The sequence below is a fragment of the Psittacula echo genome (assembly GCF_963264785.1).
Source record: "Psittacula echo genome assembly, chromosome: 3".
NCBI classification, from domain to species: Eukaryota; Metazoa; Chordata; class Aves; order Psittaciformes; family Psittacidae; genus Psittacula; species Psittacula echo.
The window spans coordinates 111,287,584-111,309,101 of NC_137736.1; the positions used below are offsets into that span (position 1 = coordinate 111,287,584).

The following is a 21,518-nucleotide window of genomic DNA, read 5'->3' on the forward strand; positions in this document are numbered from 1 at the left end:
TTGCATTACAGTTTCCTGAATTGGAATTTCCCATTACAAAAAACCCAATATAAAAAGGAGGTGTTTCTGAAGATATTTACCACACATGAACCATAGGTACATATAATTTTTATGCTTCGAAGGTCACACATCTTCTCCTGTCCTCAAAAGAAAAAAAAGTGGTTTGTTGTGTGGGGTTTTATTTTCATTTGTAACTTCAACAGGACTTCACCAAGTTGACTTTATTAAAGATCTAATTTTAGCCTAACTGGGCCAGGATGTATAGTATCAACATATGCCGTAATCTCATCTGTCAAAAAACAGAGAAGCAGTAAAGTATCACTGCAAAACTTGTGAGCTTAAATCAAAGCTGATTCCTAAAATGTCTCACATTCCAGGAGAATGTTGCTTCCAAACCAGGAAGCAACCTTCAGATACGTTAGTATTGCAGAAACTCTTCACAGCAGATACCTTCAGAGGAAGGAAATCAGGCACAGGGAAGACAAATCAACTTCTCAACTGTTTCAACTTCTGTTTCTCACCCAGATCAAATTTGCTAGAGACTTACCAGAAGTAACCAAAAGACTGCTTTCCTTAAAACATAAAGGTCAGCAAGTTAAGCATTTGGAGTAGCATCAAAACAAAGCCCACTAAATTTACCTGATTTTGCATGTGCCTTATGACACAGTGTAATTATATTACTTTCACTCTTCTTCCGCTGGACCCTTTGTTCATCATACATGGTTGCCAAACTATTAATACAAAACTATTTAATTGCTACTTCCACTCTGAAGCCAAATTATTCACCATGTAAGATGATCATTTATTCACTGCACATCATTCACATCCTTCTCAACATAAATATTCTGGAGCACTTTATTTTGCAACAGTCATGTTCTTTAAACCTTTGCTTACAATTTTAGTTTCCATAAATAATCCAGAACAAAACAATTCCATAGCATGGAATAACTCACAAGTAAAAATCAAACAGAAGCACAGGTCCTCGCTTCTAGAGCAAAGATTTATCCCTTTAAAGACTGAAAGAATATGCCAGTGAAATTATATATGTATTCGTGAATACACACATTACTGCAAGTGAGACTTGAGGATGGGGGGGGGGGGAAGTGGCACATTACAGCTCTTCATCTGTTGTAAGAAGTACTTGAAAAGAAAGAATCACCATCTGAGTATGCCAGCATACATCCAGCTTTTGTAAGGCAGTGACTTCTCAGTCTATAGGTTAGCTAAAAACTTAATAATTGTGCTTAATATAATAGGGACTACAAAAAAGTTAGTGAGTCAACTTCTATTATTTCTGGCATGTAATTTTTATTTTAAAATTATTTTCAATTTGTTAATAAATTAGCTACGTTAGTGAAGGAAAAAGCATTTCATTGATTCAGACATTTGTATTGCACTCTTTATGTAAAGGAACAATAAGGCATCTATAAATATATATCCCAAGCATATCAAAATGGACAGTTTTATTCTGAGAAGACCTATTTCAATCTGATATGCATATGAATAAATCTATTCACCCACACACTATCCTTCAACAAAGGAAAACTAATATCTATATCTACCCCTAAGGCCTTCCACTGAAATACAATAATCCATAGTTTTGTTTTAAAATTCAACTGTTAAATCTTATTATATAAGCTGCCATTTTTAAACATATTTCTGAAACAAAGTAACAACTTTACATCTTTCATACTGGGCCCAAATTCCAGAAAACTTTGTTTCCAATCATACTACCTTCCCAAGCCTTCTGATGGGATGAGGACTGGTGAAATCTAAGCTTCAAACCAAGAAAACACTGTTTCTCCAAGCTCAGGAGCAGAAAGAGGTTTTTTCTCCCCTGCGCATCATACCTTCTGTGCTGCTGGATTTCTGCGTAACATGATAATTTGTTATTCTGTTTTTACAAGTGACAAACGAGAACAGAATACAAATGCATGAAAATCAGAATTTCCATTACATCTACATGATCAATGGTGTCTTTTTGTAATAGATCCTTTTCTTTAAAACAAGAAATCCTTAACAAGAGATCTGTGTGCACTGCTGATACTGTGCTGTATCATCTACAGCAAGTCCTACCACGGCAGCCCAACAAAAATTACAAGAGACAAGAAAGGGTGCTTGTTATTCACAGCTGAGCAAATGCTGCAGACAGCCTGTGTTCACTGCTGGCTCCTCAATTCAGACAGGGAGGAGAGCTCTTTCCCATGGGTTGTGAACAGCCCGACATCCCACAGAGCCCATACAGATAAACAAAAAGTGAACTGACTTCATTTTTTGATTTTTGCTTTAGCTCACTTCTAATGCTTTGTTCACTACTATTTCCCCATTGCACAGTCTTTAGAGTTCAGTATCCCCAAAATCTTATCAGTAAATATTGCTATGAAGTAAGAGATTTGGGGGGTTGTTTTATTTTGCCTTTCTCTGATCACTTGATACTCTTACACAGTATCACAGTATCACAGTATGTTAGAGATTGGAAGGGACCTCAAAAGATCATCTAGTCCAATCCCCCTGCCAGAGCAGGAACACCTAGATAAGGTTACAAACTTCCTTCTCCTGAATTTATGCCCATCCATACCTATTGCCAAGTTCCGAGAACAATGCAACTGGGTTTTATTCATACCACAAAACCACAATCCCCTTCATTCAGTCATAACGGGGTAAGTGTCCTTGTTTGTCAGGCAGACCTAGTCACAAGAAATAACAGGCAAGAATAGGCAGTGGCTCACCAACCTTATCATGCTAGTCTCAGAATAAAGTGAATTCAAAAGGCCTTGGGAGGTTGTTTGGTCCTTCAGCCTAGGCTGTAAGCAATCAATTTTCCTCAGCAGCTGTGTCCACTCTACTGCATTAAAATGTATGTGCTTATTTATTTCTTATTACAGCTTGCAGTATGGCTTCATGTCAGCAGGTAATAACCTTAGCCGCTTATTATTTCAGTGTATTGGAACATTCATACCATGCCACTATGAAAAGAATTCTAATTGATAACACAGTGCCAGCCAGTACGACTGCAGCACCACAGGCCACTGTCAGGAATCTAGCTAGGATACAGTGTTTAATTTTAGAGAATTTAATAACGTGAATTGCAAGTTAAATACATGGTGTCAACAATTTCTTGTGACCTCCACCAGCAGCTATTTTTACTTAATTTGAGTTAGGACGATGACTTGACTGTAATATAATATGAGATGATCCAAATATTGCATTTATTTTTAAAGAAGCATCAGTAAAACCACTTCAGTGGGTCTTAAAAATCAAACAAGGAGCTGCCATATTGACTGTACTGCTTATTCGAGACCCAAGACATGTATCTTTGGGATATATTTCCCAATGCAAAAAAGAGGAAAAAAAAAATCATCAAGTTTCTACCATTGAAAAAAAATTAAGTCCCTCACATTTTGAAACGCTTTATTGCCACTTGCAAGGATTATTCTAAAGGCTTATTAATCTCACTTTCACACCTAGAATGTGCAATTACTTAAATAGAGCCCCAATGAGCATGCTTCAAAGCACTCTCCATGACAGAGTAAGATCATTATATGACCTTCCCTTTTCACCTTTCCAAAATTTGATGTGTGCATATTGTTCAGTATTTACAAGGCATCAAAAAATCTATAGATCTTTTAAGTCCTTATTCATACTTCTTGGCTCTAACCGTCACATCAGCCAGTGGAAAGATGGTAGGCAAAACAATACCTTGCTTTGGGAAGACAGAATTCTTTCTGTCTTCAGAACATAATTTACCACCGGGAAAAAAGCGCAAGTAGAGCTGGACGGAACACGCATGCCTGTATGAGCACTGCATTTAAAACAACAACAAAACTACAGCAGATTTCCAAAGTCAGTTTAAGCATCCAAGAAACCTAACCAACTACTCTGGATTAAGTACCATCAGAAGTCTGAGCCTGAGTCAGACCTAAATCCTATAAAGAAGTTCTGGACATACCACAAATAAAAACTACAGAGCAAAAAGATTTATTCTGTTTAACCTTCCACTGTCAGTGTTTAAAAAAATAAAGAAAAAAAAATTAAAAGCCAATACTCCTGACAGAAAACTCACTAAAATCAAGTACTAGTTTTTAATAGTCTCCTCTGAAGGGAAAGAAGGAAAAAAAAAAAGCAGAAGGGGGAATGTAATGCTGGGAAAGAAATTAATTACTGAGACATATTTTGGATGTACCTGTAGTATCCTGGCACAAGATATTTACGCATGAATAGAAAGCTTAAATAGACTTTTCAGTGTCTTTTCTACTCATCAATGCAATCATGACTGAAAGAAAAACATCTCTAAATATGCTTTTTTCATGCCATACAACTTACAAAACACATCTGGAAAAAACCAAGTATCGGTGTGCTTCAAAAATTATTATCTTCTGCTGTCCCCTAGTGGCACTGGAACTTGTTTCACAAAATTGATCAAAGAATATTTTTACCTGTAGGCTTCATAGCCTACAGAACAGAAGGCATCAACAGAAATTAAAAACCAGAAGAAATTAGTTTTGAAGACACTTGCTACAAGCAGGTCTTTTACTTTGAATTTATGAAACTAAAAACCCTAGGTAAACACTATGATCCGGTATTTTAGATTACAGACTTTTCTAAGATATTGCGTGACAAAAATAGAGCCAAAATACTTATGGGCTTAGCCATGACACTGTCAGCATTTTAGAAATTCTGATACGGAACTAGTTAAGACTTTTAATGAACACTTTAATAGCAGTTGGAAGAAAGAGCTTCCAACCACTCCAATTGCAGCATATCTTTCAAGTTTAAAAAAAAAAAAAAAAAAGAAAAGAAACAACCCCAGACCACTCAAGATGCCAATTCTGCTGCAAAGTAAAAGCATTTCTGGACAAATCCCAGATTTTCTTGATCTTACTTTACCATAAATCAAAAAATGCAGGAGTTGCAATTTCTGTTCTTTAGCAGGATAAAATGCAAGTGAAATGGTATTAGGGAACATGGTGGTCTTATCCACTTAAAAATCAATCATTTTCTTTCATCTTAGATAAGGCTTTGAAAAACTGTAAAACAGATGTGGGAACACATCCATGATTATTAGTCAAAGTTTTCCCAGCCCCATCCACATAATCATTTCTCTCTTGGCTTTCATATTTACCTTTGTATCACAAAATAATTGGGTTTCAGAAGTAAACAGTACTTGGAATCTCAGGTTTAATTTCAGTTTAACAGTCTCTTAATTAGCTGAGAGATTTAATTTAGCTTTCATTCTATGCAATTATACACTCTCATAACCCATGAAAATTTGTCATTACCTCTAATCTCATTAATGAGGACTACTAAACTGCAGTTCAGTTCATTTTTATCAAGTTTCTATAAGAAACACAAGCTTCTCACACTAACTGTAGCTATTGAAAAACAAGTTTCCTATTCAACACTTAAAGAGTTTACCAAGAAGTACACTCTCAATTATCTACATGTAAAACTGCATTAGCATATTTACTTAGTGCACAGTATTTACTTAAAACTATTTAATATCTCCTTTGTTTTATTTTCAAACATTTATTTCATGCTGTTAAATTCACTAAACAAATCTCTTTCCAGGATTGCTTTACTTTGAGGACGAGTGAGCCTGTATGTTTCTCCAAAATGAAAGCCCAATGTAGGTATGTTGATCTTTGTATCAGATTAAGAAACAGAGATTACCCATAAAGCTTTTCCTACAGAAGGAATTTGTTTTCAGTATGTCACCACCCTGCCAGCTCAAACAACTTGCTCAGATGTACTCCCAATTTCCTTAAGGTCTGGCTAGTGAGAAATGCACATAAAAGGAAATGTGAACAACAGCCCAGTGAAGCAAGGGGCAGGCATCCCACACAGCCCATGGCTTACGGCACAGACCCTCAGCCCCATTTTCTGTCTGAATCTGTCCCTCAAGCTATCACAGAAGGTTGTATTTAAGAAGCTGCTTAAGATGGACCCTTAAGATTGCAAGGCTAAACCCTCCTCAGAGTGAGATTTTATTAAAAGCATTAGGGAAAAAGGGGGGTTATTCATCTTTATATAACTGTTTCCCCTCTCTAAACCCACTTACAATACCTCCTCTCAGTGCCTAATGAGAATCAGGAAAAGGTCTGAGGATTTTAACTCCAGGGAGGTGCTTTAACCCAGCAACACAGCTCGGAAGAGCCCAAGCCTCCAAGAAACTGCCAATTAAACAGTGTCAAATACATTGTTTTCCCTTCCATGATGACAATATGCCATAATGACAATATTACAAGCCTGTGTGGAAGCCACACAGATTTGGGAATAAATAAAAATAAGTAAGAAACCCCACAAACAAACATAAACCCCCAGAATTCTAACTAAGCCTATATGCATTTCTCTAAACTGGCATGCATGAGATTATATCTAGATTTGAATTTAGCCAAACAGCTACACATAACATTTGCTGGGTTTGTTCATAGACAGGTTTGGGTATTTTTCCAAAAGCACTTAATTTATTGTTTCTTTCTAATACAACAGATAAGAAAATAGAGAGCACAGAATAGAACACAGCAGAAATGTTATTAATTACAATTAAAACATGGCTAGAATTTCCACATTCTGCAAGAGGGCTGGAAGGTACACACTCCTATAACAGTCACCAATATTTAAAGCCATCTGATCCAGGAACACAGATTTCAAAACTCTACAGTGCAGAGTGCTGATGTCCTACTCTAAGCAACTGCTCTGTCATTAGGTTTGACAACCGCCTATATTGCACACCCTACTACAAACAAACTAAATTATGTACAAGATAGAATGCCAAGTCTTGCATTTTGTTCTTCAGATAATTGTTTAAGGTTTTTGATCTACTGAATTACATCCAATAACAGCTCCTGTTTCTCTCAAAAATCTGCTTCAGAGATCAAGAACCAAGTTTTTCAACAGTGTATCTGGGTAACTCCCTTCTGTCACAAAGGCTTAACCACAAACATTTTAACTAAAGCTATCCCAAAGAATTTAATTTTACAAACTACTTAGAAAATTAAAATTTAACCTGTAATTAACATTGATTCCTTCCTTCCCAAGTTAAATAAGGAAGATTTGTTTCCATTCTTTTGAAGAGTCTTCAGTGACACAATGAAATTGGATCCACAGTCTAAAGCCTAATGTAGCTATAAAAGATGGTGGCAATATAAGCTTTTCCACTCACAGACATGCTCAACTCAGCCTTTGAGGTAATGCTGCCAAGTGCAAAAGAAGATTTTTGCTTCCTCACTATTAATCTTCCCTGATCAGATTAAACAACTAAGGGTACATTTTCTGGCTGCTGTAATGTGTCCCTGAAGCTTCACCAAGAAGTGACTAAGTCAAACCACTGCTCTTACGTAATTAAAAGGGTCTTCTGGTGATAACAGCCTGCCTTTCTTTCCACATTATATCTTGACTTTTTTTTTCAAATTAGTCTTTACCCAATTATCTGTCCCTACAGTGATAAAGTTTTAACCATTAAAATATTTATGAAAAGTGAAAACAAACCTGGCTGTTCTTCCTACTCTGTGGATGTATGTGTTTGCATCTTCTGGACAATCAAACTGAATAACCCAGTTCACTGCTGGAAAATCTGCATAAAGAAAAAAAAATAGGACAAAATTTAAGCTTGCTATACTCAAAATCCTACTCAAGAGCATCATATTAAATTGAAATCTTAATTCCTGTAACAACCATCACTTAGACCAATTTACAAACATTGGGTGCAACCTCTGAAATGAAAATTAATTGCATGTATTAGCATATCATAAACAGTCATTCTCTTCAAAGAAAGCTAAAATTAATGCTGTCTTCATTTCCTAAATTATGACAGTGCACTGAATGGAACATAATTTCACACTTGACAAGAACAGACATGCTTTATGTCACACAGACGATAAAGCACCATTACATTTAATAATTAAATAACAATATGTGACCCACTTTTCACCTACAGGATTATTATTCTACACCACTGGGTTAGATGTGGCGAGATAGCTCTACCTCAGCTGTCCACATACAAAAATACCATAGCCCCTCTCAAAGGCAAGAGGGTGAACCAAAGCCTCACAAGCAAGTCAACACTGAATATGAAGGATATTATTAACAAGAATTTTCTACCTGCTGCACCTCACCCAGCAGCAGCGTGTTCTGCACTGGAGTAAGTTTGTGTTACTTCCCAATCAAGCCTGCAGCCATGCTGTAGTCCACTATCATACCTAAACTTTAAACCCAAATAACCACACCCACAATAGATCCTCACCAGTGAGATTTCAGCAGTGTAGAAACTATGAGAAACAGTTTCCATTTCTGCCTTCAGTTTCTAAAGCACCTTCCTTCCCTCCACAGATTACTGATGACAAAACCTTACATTTGGACAACAGGGTTTGCTATCTGAAAGAAGACTGCATAGACTCCTGAAAACAGTCTTGTGTCACACCTCAATGCCTCCAAGTACTAAGGAAAAAAAAAAATTGAAAAAAAAAAAGTCCAAAGTATCCACTAAAAATACAAAGAACTAAATGAGAATTCAGCAGGTAATGACCAGAGGAAGAAACTCAAGCCAAAACAGGTCCTACAAATACTCTTGCTTTTTCCCCTCATCTGTTTTTCCAGCTCCTTAAGAATACATCCTATAATGCCATTCACAGTTCAGACATTAAAATTTCTTCAGGTTTTCATTTCCACATACTGGTAGGTTAGTAATTTTTCATATCCTTTGGAATAACCCCCAGGGTACAGGCACATAAGAAATACTTAAAACTGCTGAAACCTTGCCTTACGGCATGTAGTAAGTAAATACATCACTATTCACATTTTCCCTTGTACCAGATACTTGTCACAGAACATGGCTAGAACAACTAGATCATCTACAGACTTAAATAAAAAAAGTTATCACTGACTATCTTACTAAAAGAAGTAATATCAAGACTATGTAGGTCTTTTTGACAAAAAGAAAAAATAAACACAAATGAAGTGGGCCTCTTAGTAAAGAAACAGCAAAACTCTTAAGAAGCGTATCTCTTCCGAGACACCCTGACGAGCTCTTCAGCAAACTACAGCTTCATGTCTTACAAATCATGTTGGTCTTCAGAGCATAAAGTCTGATAAAAATCTCAATAGAATCAGATCATCACTTTGTGAAAGCTATTGCTTCTATGTGTACATACCCAGACCACGAGCTGCAATATCCGTAGCGAAAAGCACTGCTGCTTTTTTCCGAACAAAACAAGTGTAGACTTCCATTCTCTTCATCTGCTGCTGCTTGCCATGGAGTGCCAGTACAGGAAGACCAGGCTGAAGCTTACAGAACACTCGGAACAGATACTGAACCTGCCCAACAAACCAAAGAAAAATAAAATTTACCATGCAATGTTAAACTTGTTAAGATTGTAATCCAATATCTAGCAAATGACTTAGCACATCAAATGAAATACATTTTTCTCCACCCTGCAGAACAGAGATGCTATGAAGGAAGGAGGAAAATAGCCATACCTCTTTACAGCTTGCAAAAAACACAATGCTCTTCTTTTTCAAGTGACTTCTCAGGAAAGAGTATAACATGTTTACTTTCTGCTGAAGCTCACAAACAACGTAATTCTGATCCAAAGTCGCTGGAGTACTAAAAAAAAAAATAAATATATTCAGATATCATTAGTTGCCAAAACATTCAAATGAGAAACAAAGGAAGAGACTGTACAGCCATACAGTATCTACAGATCCACCAGACCTTTCTTTTATGTCAAAGGTGCCTGACAAATACCCAGAAAAAGGAGAAAAGAAAATGAGTCAGGATGGAAAGTTCTCCCACTTTGAGGAACAAGTCTTAGCAGCACCACTATAAAGCTACTCTTGAAAGAAAAATCAATTCCCTCACTAAAAGCCAATGCGGAGGGGTGGACAGCTTTTGACATTACTTCTAGATTCATTTACTACTAGCAAGCCAAACTCCTTCCACAGCTAAGCAGCAACATTCAAGATCACCTTGACTTAAAATGCAGTTTTGTCTATTAGTCCTATTAAAGCATCATTTGTGCTTAAGGCAATGTCAAAGCAGTTTAATCACGTACAAAAAGAAAAAAGAGCACTGATGTACTGCTGACTACACCGACATGTAAAGTGACCTTTTAAAGCTCTGAACTGTCATCTTAACTCTCCATTCTTTAGAAAATAAGGGGTTTTTAATTTATCTGTCATATTTGCCCTAAAAATACATAAAAAGGCTCATCTCTACAGTCCCTCTGCTTCATCCTAAACAGTTTTCAAAATCACTTTACTAAGGATTGCCACTTGGGAGGATGAAATCACAAGACACTGCTCCAGTTTCTATTCTACTGTTGAATTCGAATTCAACAGCACCTTTCACTTTGTAAATCTTTCAGAGAAAAGTGTTTTCATAAGATAATAACCTACTACACACTTAGGCAGTAAATTCTAAAACAAATACTTCTTTTTTATTTAGCTTAATACCTAATTGCACTCCCTCAAATACTTAAAAAAATTAAATATACTCTAAAATAGTCTTCACAAAAAATGTGAGATCTGAGAAACAGATGTATAGTCAGTCCTCAAAATGAAGACTACATACTACGCTTGCACACCCTCTTCTTATAAGAGCATATTAACCATACACTTCTTTTTAGCAATCATGCTTATTTAAGATGCCTTTGATAATACTACTGATTAAAAAAAAAAGGTATTTGCAGTACAATGCAGAGATAATCAAATCAAATAAACTGTCTCAAGATTCAACCTGGTTCTGCTGTTCACTTGTTGTTTGCATTTCTCATTTGCTCTTGGGAAAGCCATGCATATCACTGTGCTTCACCTTCCTGCATTTTACATATGGAAATATATGTATATGTCATAGAATAGTAGAAAAAGAATCTTACATGTTCATAAGCAATTCTACATCTAGATGACTGAGCCCACAACAATGCAAAGCATTAAACTATATTCTTCATTTAGATTTCAAAACAAAAAAATATAACAAAAAGCAACATGTAAGATTTTCATTTAGTGACACATTAGATTTTTTGAGCTTGGCAGACCACTTTTAGCAAAGGCCTCCTATTCTGATCCAAATTATATAGCATGACAGATTTATTTCGTGTGCACAGAGCTGGAGTCCTGAACGTGCACAGCAAACCCAGCACATAAGGAAGGCACAAGACTCGACATGATCTAATGCATTTCCTTGGATAGCCAGATTTATCAAGAGCACAGAGAACTGTACTTGTGCAACACGTGGTGGTTCTGCACAGTACGTATGCACATGCAGGAGGCAGTAAAGCCATACAACAAAAAAAAGAGCAATTCAGAAATGAGTGCTGCTAGAGCCAGGACACTACTCCATTCAGGCTATAACCCACTCTGGAGCCACAGAGAAGTGGAGGTTCAGCCTCCCTGTAAGAATTCAGCCAGAAATAGCACCCTCTTACGTGTAAATTCCTTGCTTTCAGAAAGGCACACAAAAGGACCAGACACTGCAGGAAGGAGGAGGACACAGATCGTAACTTCTGATTTAAGAAACTGACAGTTAGAGAAGCAGTTAAGTAGGATCACCATTTATTTAATCCCTCCAGGAAACATACCTGAATTTGGCTTTCTCATGAACCCAAACATATTCCGGATCCTTCAGACTCAGCCGTGCAAGATCCTTCACTGATTTTGTTTGTGTTGCAGAAAAAAGCAAGGTCTGGCGTTTCTTAGGTAGATTTTCAATGATTGCATTCATTGTATCAGCAAACCCCATGTCTAGAATTCTATCAGCTTCATCAAGAACTGAATTGAGAGAGTTGAGAAAATCTGGGTTGAGCTTTATTCATTTGAAAAAAAATAATACCTTAAATTCATATAGTACAAAATTCTATGCCTACTTGAACTACAGAGATTAAGTCTAACAGGATTCTCTTTGTTTATTCATGCATTCCATAAAATGCTTTTTTAAAAAAGACAGCAATAAAAATCAAAGCATTTCCCATAATCTATGCACTACAGCCCTCAGTTTCACACACTTTCACACACTGATGCATGAAAGATAAGCATTTCAAGTAAACAGTTTAGTAATTTGCATACATACTGCAAATTACAAACTCCCTGTTCTATTAGTGAACCAGAAGCATGGAATATAAAACAGTGCTGTAACATTCATGGCAGAGCAAAACAGACTCTCCTGTAACTAAACTGAATTTACCATTGAAACACGGGGTATAAACAGAGTAGCTCAGAAAAAAAGCTTTAAGAAAAGAGCCTACGTTTAATGCAATTCTTGTCTAACTGCCATGAATTGTACTAAGTGTAGCAAGCATAATTTCACATTTTATCAGCTTCATTAGCTTCTTAATTCCTTCCAAGTTCCTCAAGCTATGCTATAGATTAGGCAGCTCTTAGCGGCAGGCAAACCATTTCATTACACTGATTTTTTTATTCAGGTTAGAAAGATGAAAAGAAACAATGCTAACAATGCTAGTAAACAACGAAAGGAGCAACAATCTGTCTTAACATTCAGAGGAAAGAGTTTTTTAGAACTGGCCCAAAATACACACATTGCAACAGGCATTCCATATAGCTAATTATGTCACGAAAAACACCAGAGCCATAGCCACAAAGGAAAAGCCAGCACTAGCCAAGGCCTATCTAAAGGATTATATGGGAGACTACGTTTAGTTTTGGGTTCCTTACTACTTTTTCACCTACTTGTTCTTATCATTCTAATGATGATGATACCATTTCAGATATCATGAAACATGTTCAGCAACTGCTTCAGAGAAAGTACATGTAAAAACGGGGGCTTGTTGTCTTCTATTTGAATTTGTACACTTGTGAACTTAAAAGCCATTTTCACCTACATACCACGACTAGGATAAAATTTTACCCAAAGTGCTCCACACAATTATGAACTGTTACAAAATATTTCTGACTACTTTCACGTACTTAAAAAGACTTACTCAACATTTGCAGATCAGATGCATAGAAATAGGAAGTTTCATCCATGTGCTGCAAAAGCCGTCCTGGAGTGCAAATTAGCATATTTATGTGGTGGATTCTTTCAGACTCTTCTTTCAGATCCTGAAAAGGAGTTAAACTAGCTTAGCTCTTGCTGTTCACACTAGAAGCCCAGTACCAGAGATGGTCAGGTCAGCTTAACTACTTTATAGTTTCCAGAAAGAATGGTCAATCCTTGCTCTTTCTATAGATACCACAATTTTTTCAGCGTGCTCACACCTGTGGCTTAAGCAAAAAGTATTTCAGAATGGTCTAAATTAACAGGATAGTCCTGGAAGGCTCAGCAAGAAGGTCCATCCAGTCATATAACCTGGAAAGACTGTAGCTATGCAAAAGCTTCAAAAGACACAGGGTACACAGACAATCAAAACTAGCAGGTGGCTGATAGTTTCCCATTAACTCCTCTCTTATCCAACTTTTCATTTCCAGGGTTTCCTTCCTAAACTAGCACTTAATATAGTGCTCATTTATGCTTCCATACAGCAAGCTCCAAGAGAGGACACACCTTTCCTCCAATGATAAGGCCAGCTGAGAACTCATGATTCTTTCCCACTTTACGCAGAACCTTGAAGGTTTGATATGCCAGCTCCCGAGTAGGCGATATTATCAAAACTCCCAGTCCGTCAGCTGAAGTCCATTGATGGCGATACAGCAGTTCCAAAGCCTGGAAAAGAAAATACCATATTCCCATTATAAAAATCTCAGAAAGAAAACAAGTTAACAAGAGATTTGTAACAAAAATATCATTAAAAAACTATAAAGCCACACTAATTAATGACTTAAAGAAATATCAGTATATACTTCACATGGTTTCATTATATATCAATCAATACATGTTGTAGCAAAGTTCCCCTGTATCAATCTATGACAGACAGTAATGGGTTGTAAATCGTAAGCATCTTACAGCACAATTAATTCTGCTCTGCTAAATTCTGGAAATTAAGCCTTGATCATTTATACAAGAATAGAAAACAGTGTAGAAAAATCACTGTTCTTATCAACCTAAGGAACAATAATTCATTCATGATTCATTTCATGCTCAAATTTTTGTGGAAAACAGAAACCGAATGAGCAACTAGAAGAAAGTCAACTATTGCAGCCTTAATTCTGGTTATAGACTTTCAGCAGTACTATCCACACATGCTATACACAGATCATTCCAACTGAAGTTGCCATACACCTCAGACCACAATTATTCCTCCTCTTACGAACTCACACTGCAGAAACACTGTCTTAGACAGCTAATCCTTACACAAAGATCTCATAGGTATGAATACCTAAAGCATCCTGAAATACTGAAGGCTGCTAAACAATTGTTGTACAATTACCACATTTGTTCCCTAAAAGCGTTTTAAAATCAGGTTTGTAAAACGAAGTACTTCTAGAATACCTAATGGAGCTCTCTCACTTTTGTTTCACAAAACCATCTTGTGAAGCTGACTATGGCTTTTTATTCTTTACTAATAAAAAAATCTTTAAAAAGCATTTAAGCAGAAATCTTCTCAATGACAGAGGGTATTCAAAGCACCTACTACTGGTCCCACAGTTACTGACAGAATAGGCTCCAAAGAAATTTATGCTCACAAAAATGCAAGCAATGATTAAACAAAAATACATAATCAAAACAACATTTATTTTTCCCTTTATCTAATCATAATATGATGCGGTTTGTATCCACAGCATGATGTTTTGAGTAAAACAGTCAACCATATATTACCCATGACAGGGATCTTCATCCTGTTTTCGTGCTTGCATCTAGAAGTGATTTCTATGGAGTTCAGAAAAGACAAGAAAGAAATGGGAGTCCACAATCACTAAGCTTAAGTTTGCTATATAAGGTCCAAATCTTAAAATTTTAAATGGATGAAAACCACTTATCTAAAGAAAAAAAAAAAGAACTCTAAGGAACTGAAGAAATTTCACCCTTTTATTTCATATACTTAAATTTTCAATTTTTTAAAGAATTGGACAACCAGAGTTGCACCAGGAAAACAGATTCCTGAGAAAAAGTAATAAAGCACTTCCTAAATCACATGGTCTACTAATGTAAGGATCAAAATGTCAGAATATCCCTTGGCTTTCTTGGAACATCTAGATTAGCTAAATTATAACTTTTCTCCTAGGATCTATTAACCTAAGCCATTTGACAACTAATACTTCACAGATAACTTGGTTTGAGTACAAATGGAAGGATGTAAATTACTTACTGGGACAATAAAAGCCAAGGTTTTGCCAGATCCCGTCTTTGCAGCTCCAAGTACATCTTTACCTTGTAAAGCCAAACCTATGGTTTGCCTCTGTATCTCTGTTACCACACGATACTGAGCTTCCTGCAGTCCTAGTATTTGCAGGGTGTGAAATGACAGTGCAGGAGGGGAAGACAGAAAAAGCAAACAAACAAAAACAATCGTTATTTTTGTCTTGCCCAAAATTCCATTCACAAAATACTGTACATCTCAATACTTAGCTAAAAATTAGAGGAAAATTACCGGCGAGCGGTATCGTGTTCTCTTCCCTTGTTATTTCTCTTATCCTTGTTGTTGGTGGTGGCAGCAGTAGTGATTTGTGTTATACCACAGTTACTGGACTGTTTTTATCTCAACCCGTGGGAGTTACATTCTTTCGATTCTCCTCCCCATCCCTCTGGGGAGTAGGGGGGGGGAAGTAGACTGCGTGGTTTTAATTTACAGCCGGGGCTTAAACCACAACAAATGGTCAGATGCAGGTAAACAATATATTAATTTTTACTTAAATTGGTTTCCAAAGAAAACTTTCGTACCCACCTTTTAGGGTTTTCTTTGACAACGGGAAATCCGAAAATCTTTGAATTTCACTTGCATTTATCTGAAACAAAGTAAGGTCAATCAGTGCTTACAATCAAAGCATAACACAGAAATTAAATAGCATTCTTTAAGTTGCTGTTAACATAAATATGTAGTAGTTCAGTATAACATGATCGCAAAGTTCACAACAACCAATACCAGCAGGACAGAAAAATCACAGAACTCAAAGAAATAAGACTACCTATAAAACCTGAGCGGATGAAGCGGAAGGCAGGCTACACAGCTCTGAATACATATTGAGTAGCACTCATCAACTGAGATTTCCAAATGTCAAATTTGGAGCTTACACAACCCATATTTGAAAACTGAGGGTTTATACCTGTTTAAAGCACCTAGATCACACCAGCACTCTAATGAGCCTAGCTCTCTCTGGTAAAAATCAACAAGAGTAATTTAATGCATGCATTTCAACTCTAGATAAAAGGTAATAACACCCTTATTAAAACCCAGTTTTGACTTATTTCACATAAAGCTCTTGCAAGGTAGATTTGAAACTTTCACTGTGTCTTGGCAGACAATTAAACTTTCATAAACGTTACTCAGAAATCTTACAGGTGAATTATTTTTGTAAAAGCTACTTGTGCTGAGATGCACATACTTTAAGATAGTACATTTCTGGGAAGGGAGGAAACTTCTATCAGAAATCACCATAAAAAAAAAGGCTTTTTTTTTTTTTTTTTTTTTTTTTTTTTTTTTTTTTTACTTTCACAAACTGGAGTTTCTGAGAACAATAATTTCCAAATTCAGTTAATAATTTTGAACATATTATATATCACATGCAATATCCCTGACAAAGTTACCACCCCTGCTATTCTGCTGAGAATCTGTACTTGTGAGCTCTCCCTAATCTGCTCTAGGTGAGAGCAGCCAGCTACTTTCATACTTTCAAATACTTCAAATGGTATTCTGATCTAACTTAATTAATTTGACATAAAGCAGACTAGAAAGAGTTTACACAAACCACTCCCCAGCACATCAGTTAGGCCATTAATGCTTTTCATGAACGCAACTAGATGGAAAAAACAATGTACATCACAACTTTACAGTTAGGCAACAAAGTCACTGTATCAACAGATAACAGATGACCTATGAACACGTAACACAGAAAATGGTACCAAGATTTGGACACACTGAAATTAAATTTCATGTTTTCCATCTATGCTGCCACACATTCACCAACACAGGTCAAGAAACAACAAAAACAAAATCATTGCCAAAGTACCTTGGTTATCTCTCCATTATTGTTTCATTTTGCCTTATTTATCCATTGCAGTCATTCTCACACTGGAAATCATAGACAATATACTCTAAGAGGGAGGGGAAGGCAGATATTCTTGTGTTCAGAAGCCACAATACCCCTATTCCATGCCACATGCAAGATGACAAAAGCACATGAAGACCTAACTCACACACAGCCTGTGTGCTAGATTCCAGCCAGCGCTCCTCACAGAGAGGAGCTTACTGAAGAGCTTTCCGATTCCCTGCCTCATGCAAAACTCACTGGAGACCCCTGAAGATCTAAGTACATGGCACTTCCTGACACTCCTCACCCCCCCTATAACCAGGTCCAGGGTAATACAGCAGAAATGCAGGAGACCGAGTGTAAAACTTTGTCAGGGACCAGAAAAGTAGGTATTAGGAACTGATGATAGGAAGCTAGGTAGGCATCTACCTGATGTTCACAGGCAGGAGACTCCTGGAGCTAGAGGACAGCAAAACCCCATAAGAGTTGAGACCAGTAATCCCCAAAACTATCCTAACACAAACATTATGTTTACCTTGTCTTCATTCCAATTGATACATGCCTCACCACTACCAGCTTCTCTTCTTCAGCCTCTATAAATACACACTAACAGAGCCTCCCATTACCCAATCCTTACCTACACTGCCCCCAAGCTCCCCAAACAGTTATCACCCATGACCCAGAAACAGATGCATGTGCAGACATACACATTGGTGACACAGACGCCAATGACTGTGTGAAGCTTCAGAATACTAACTTGCTCAATCTTAGCCAAAGAAGCTCTCACGATGTCTTCATGGTAACAGACATTTCTTCTACACCTCTTTTCATTACTTTCTGCCCAATCAAATAACAACCACCACAAAGTCCCTACTACCAGCTCTGCCGAGTGCTGCTCACCCAAGTACAACTGCCATGCTCCTCCAGCAATAGCTGCAAGTTCAGTGAAAGTTGGCAGGACATCGAGAAACACCCCAGGCAGAGCACACCGAAGCCGTTATTCATAATTACAGTACTTTCCACTAACCAGTACATCTCAAAAGCTGGACATCTCCCAGAGGAATTCAAGGGAATCCGGGTGACAAAACCAACTCCACTAACCCTGGCTCTAATATTCAAATGCCTATCTCCTGACTTAGGGTGAACAACACTCTCTTCTAGTGCGATGTTTGCCTCTTGCATCTTCTGTGGAAACAAATGTGTCCCATCTCCAACAGCAAGACACAGAATCACGGAATGGTTTGGGCTGAAAAGGACCTTAAGATCATATAGTTCCTACCCCTGCCATGGGCAGGGACACCTTCCACTAGACCAGGTTGCTCAAGGCCCCGTCCTCCCACCTGGCCTTGAGCACTGCCAGGGATGGAGTATTCACAGCTTCCTCGGGCAACCCATTCCAGTGTCTCACCACCCTCAGTAAAGAATTTCTTTCTTCTTTATATCTAACCTAAATATCACCCATTTCAATTTGCCACTTGTCCTACCACCACAGTCCCTGACGAAGTGTCCCTCTCTGGCATCCCTGTAGGCCCCCTTCAGATACTGGAAGGCCAAGTGCCACTGACTGTACCAGTTCTCACCATCTGCCTTAGCCTCCTCATCACTGTGCTCTCAACTTCTCACTTTCCCCGAGGGTCTCACTACCCCTGGCTGCACAGTCACCTCCATCAGAACCACCGGGGCTGCGGTTACTGCCCTCTCCAACTCTGCCTGGTCTGAAAAAGGAAAAGACTGGAAAATTACCCCTGCCTCATGGAGACGAAAGCTTTTCTGCCCGCCACACAGCAGTGTTGCCTACGGGCACCGCTTATAGCCAGAGGAATAGCGCTCCCAACTACGGGTGCTCTCCAACCCTGCCCAGGACCTCCAGATCCCTTCTCCTCCTCCTCACAGCCCCACCCCCACACACACCACACGAGAAGTTTTCCCCCCACCGCCACGCAAAGATCCTCGCTCCCATCCCGGCCCAGCACCGCCCGTCCCTGCCGTACCTCAGGGTAGCGTTGCACCAGGCGGCCGATGCCCTCCCGCTCCACCTGCCACTCGGGCCGCTTCCTCTCCTTTCGCTGCAGCCGCAGCCTCTTCGTCCGCCGGGTGTATTTCTTCTTCCAGCGCTCGAAGCTACGTACCGGGTCCATCTCTGCGGACCCCAAACCACCGCCGGACCGGCCCATGCTGCCCGCACCACCCCGCATGGCACGCACACGGCTACCGGGGGAGGAGCTTGGCGCGGCCGAAACACGTCAGCGGGACGCGTCGCCAGGGGAGGGCCTGTCCGGGCTGGGCCTGGGGCTGGGGCTGGGCTGGGCTAGGCTAGGCTAGGCCGGGCCGGGCCGGGCCGGGCCAGGCGAGGTTAGGCTATGCTCGGCTCGGTTCGGTTCCGGCTGCCAGGGGCGCCGCCTGTGGGGAGGTAGAGAGGTTGCACAAGAGTTGGAGCAAAATCACAATTCGTGTAATATAACCCCAAAAATGAGCCCTTGGTACAGTATGCAAAATATACTCTGTGATACAGATTGTACAACGAAAATAAATAAATCGATAAAGCCTTAATAGAAAAGGAGTATGTGCTTTCTGGCATACATTTTGTCCTCTGAAATACGGTGGTGCGAGAGATGAGGTGGAAATGTCCAGTGACAAGTCTGTTAAATTTGTTAATTCAGTACAGGGAAAACCTGACACATTTGGAAAAATCAAAGAGCACTTGACAGACACACGCTGTGCCTTGTGTTCGAGATGCTGGATTTAAGCTCTGATGTGTGTTTGACCCTTCTTTACACAGTTGTAGTCAAAGACCTTGGCTCAGAGCCTCAAACTATGCAAAGGGCTGGCAGAATATCACAGGGAAAACCACAAGCATGCAGAGTTGTTTCACACCAGGTGGTACAAGGGTGGTCTCTGCAAGAGGCACCAAGTAAGCAGATTTAATCAACCTGCAAATTTAGATTATGCTATCTTTCCAACACCGATTCTAACCCATCCCCACAGGGAAGGCCTGCATCACCCCGCGGGTGTTGGACGGTCAGAAGCAGTTTGCTGAGTCAGTTCTAACACTCCATCAGCACACAGAATTAAAAACAAAAACAGGCTGTGGGGTTATTGTGCCACATCAGGAAGAGAAAATTACAAACGTCTTTATGCAATGTCACAAGAAGGAAGTAAACACGTTGATGAGGGGAGCAGTGAAAGACTCCCAAAATAATTACTGTCTCTGATGAGGGTTTGGCATTCCAGAAAGCCAAGGGAAAAGGGAGTGTCTCCTCATTAGTTACACTTCTGCCATACATGGGTAGAGTGTATCACTGAAGATGTTTTTCCCTTCTCCTTGAGATCAGCGAAATGTGTGATCACAGAAATGTTTGGTTTCCCTTTAAACCACATTAAATTCCTGATTTCAGGAAGGGCTGGAAAAATCCTCATTAAATATGCCCCAAATGGATCTCCTCTCCATGTACACCTTTGAATGCAATGGTTTTCTCTGGAGGTTTATTTGCTGTTAAGATGTATAAGGAAGGATACTGAAGGTTTCATTCTTGAAACATGCTTTTTTTCCAGAAGTACCTGGTGAAAAACTGCAGGAGGAGCTGTCGCACCCCAAAGGGTGTGCTGCTGTGGGTGACACATCTCCCACAGTCATAGAATCACAGAATGGGTTGGGTTGGAGAGGACCTTGGAGCTCATCCAGTTCCAAACCCCTGCCATGGGCAAGGACACCACACACTAAACCAGATTGCTGAAGTCCCTGTTCAACCTGGCCCTGAAAACTGCCAGGGATGGGACATCCAGTTCTCTGGGAAACCTGTGCCAATGCCTCACCACCGTAATAGTGATGTCCTTATAACCAACCTAAATCTCCCCTGTTTAAGTTTTAACCCATTGCCCCTTGTTCTATCACTACAGTCCCTGACAATGAGTTCCTTGAGCAAGGCCTTTAGCAATCTGGTCTAGTGGGAGGTGTCTCTGCCCATGACAGGGGGTTGGAACTGGATGAGCTTTCCAACCCAAACCATTCTACGATACTATGATTCTAATTACAGCACATTGATGTACAAAACAACATCCTGGACTAACACAATCAGACTGTCATAGGGCTCAGCTGCCACTTGAAGCATTTCTGCATTCTCTAACCAAACAAAAAAACTCTATCCTGTGTGGAACTCCTGCTGTTGCAGCACTAGAGTAAGTTTACCCTTTTGGTAAGTAAATGTACAGGTGAAAGTGTTGTGTTTGAGCATGCTGTCTTTGCTCACCTGGTCTATGTTTTGCCTATAGGTTCATCTTCTCTCATAGAACAGCAGCTGTGGTCTGTGAGTCACTACAGACATAAATCCTCAATGAAAAAAAGTTATATGGAAAATATCTTGCTGTCCTACTTCTAGAACGACTTTTTATGCTGCTGTCATGAAAAACACAATTATGCTTATATGTTTCTGATCCTTTTTAGTAAT

At 38.9% G+C, this 21,518-nt stretch overlaps 1 protein-coding gene across 1 annotated transcript in view; it reads right to left on the bottom strand.

The window, feature by feature from the left end:
- The window catches only part of DDX10 (DEAD-box helicase 10), a gene marked incomplete at its 5' end in the record, with an annotated part of 179,004 nt that extends 159,736 nt beyond the window's left edge, over positions 1-19,268 (bottom strand). The window contains 9 exons of the mRNA XM_080614445.1: positions 7,489-7,573; positions 9,150-9,312; positions 9,475-9,601; positions 11,574-11,763; positions 12,930-13,050; positions 13,493-13,651; positions 15,195-15,325; positions 15,771-15,831; positions 19,065-19,268. Of these exons, the coding sequence (XP_080470571.1) occupies positions 7,489-7,573; positions 9,150-9,312; positions 9,475-9,601; positions 11,574-11,763; positions 12,930-13,050; positions 13,493-13,651; positions 15,195-15,325; positions 15,771-15,831; positions 19,065-19,268 (1,241 nt within the window). The remainder of the gene's footprint in view (positions 1-7,488; positions 7,574-9,149; positions 9,313-9,474; positions 9,602-11,573; positions 11,764-12,929; positions 13,051-13,492; positions 13,652-15,194; positions 15,326-15,770; positions 15,832-19,064) is intronic.
- Positions 19,269-21,518: the final 2,250 nt, after the last annotated feature.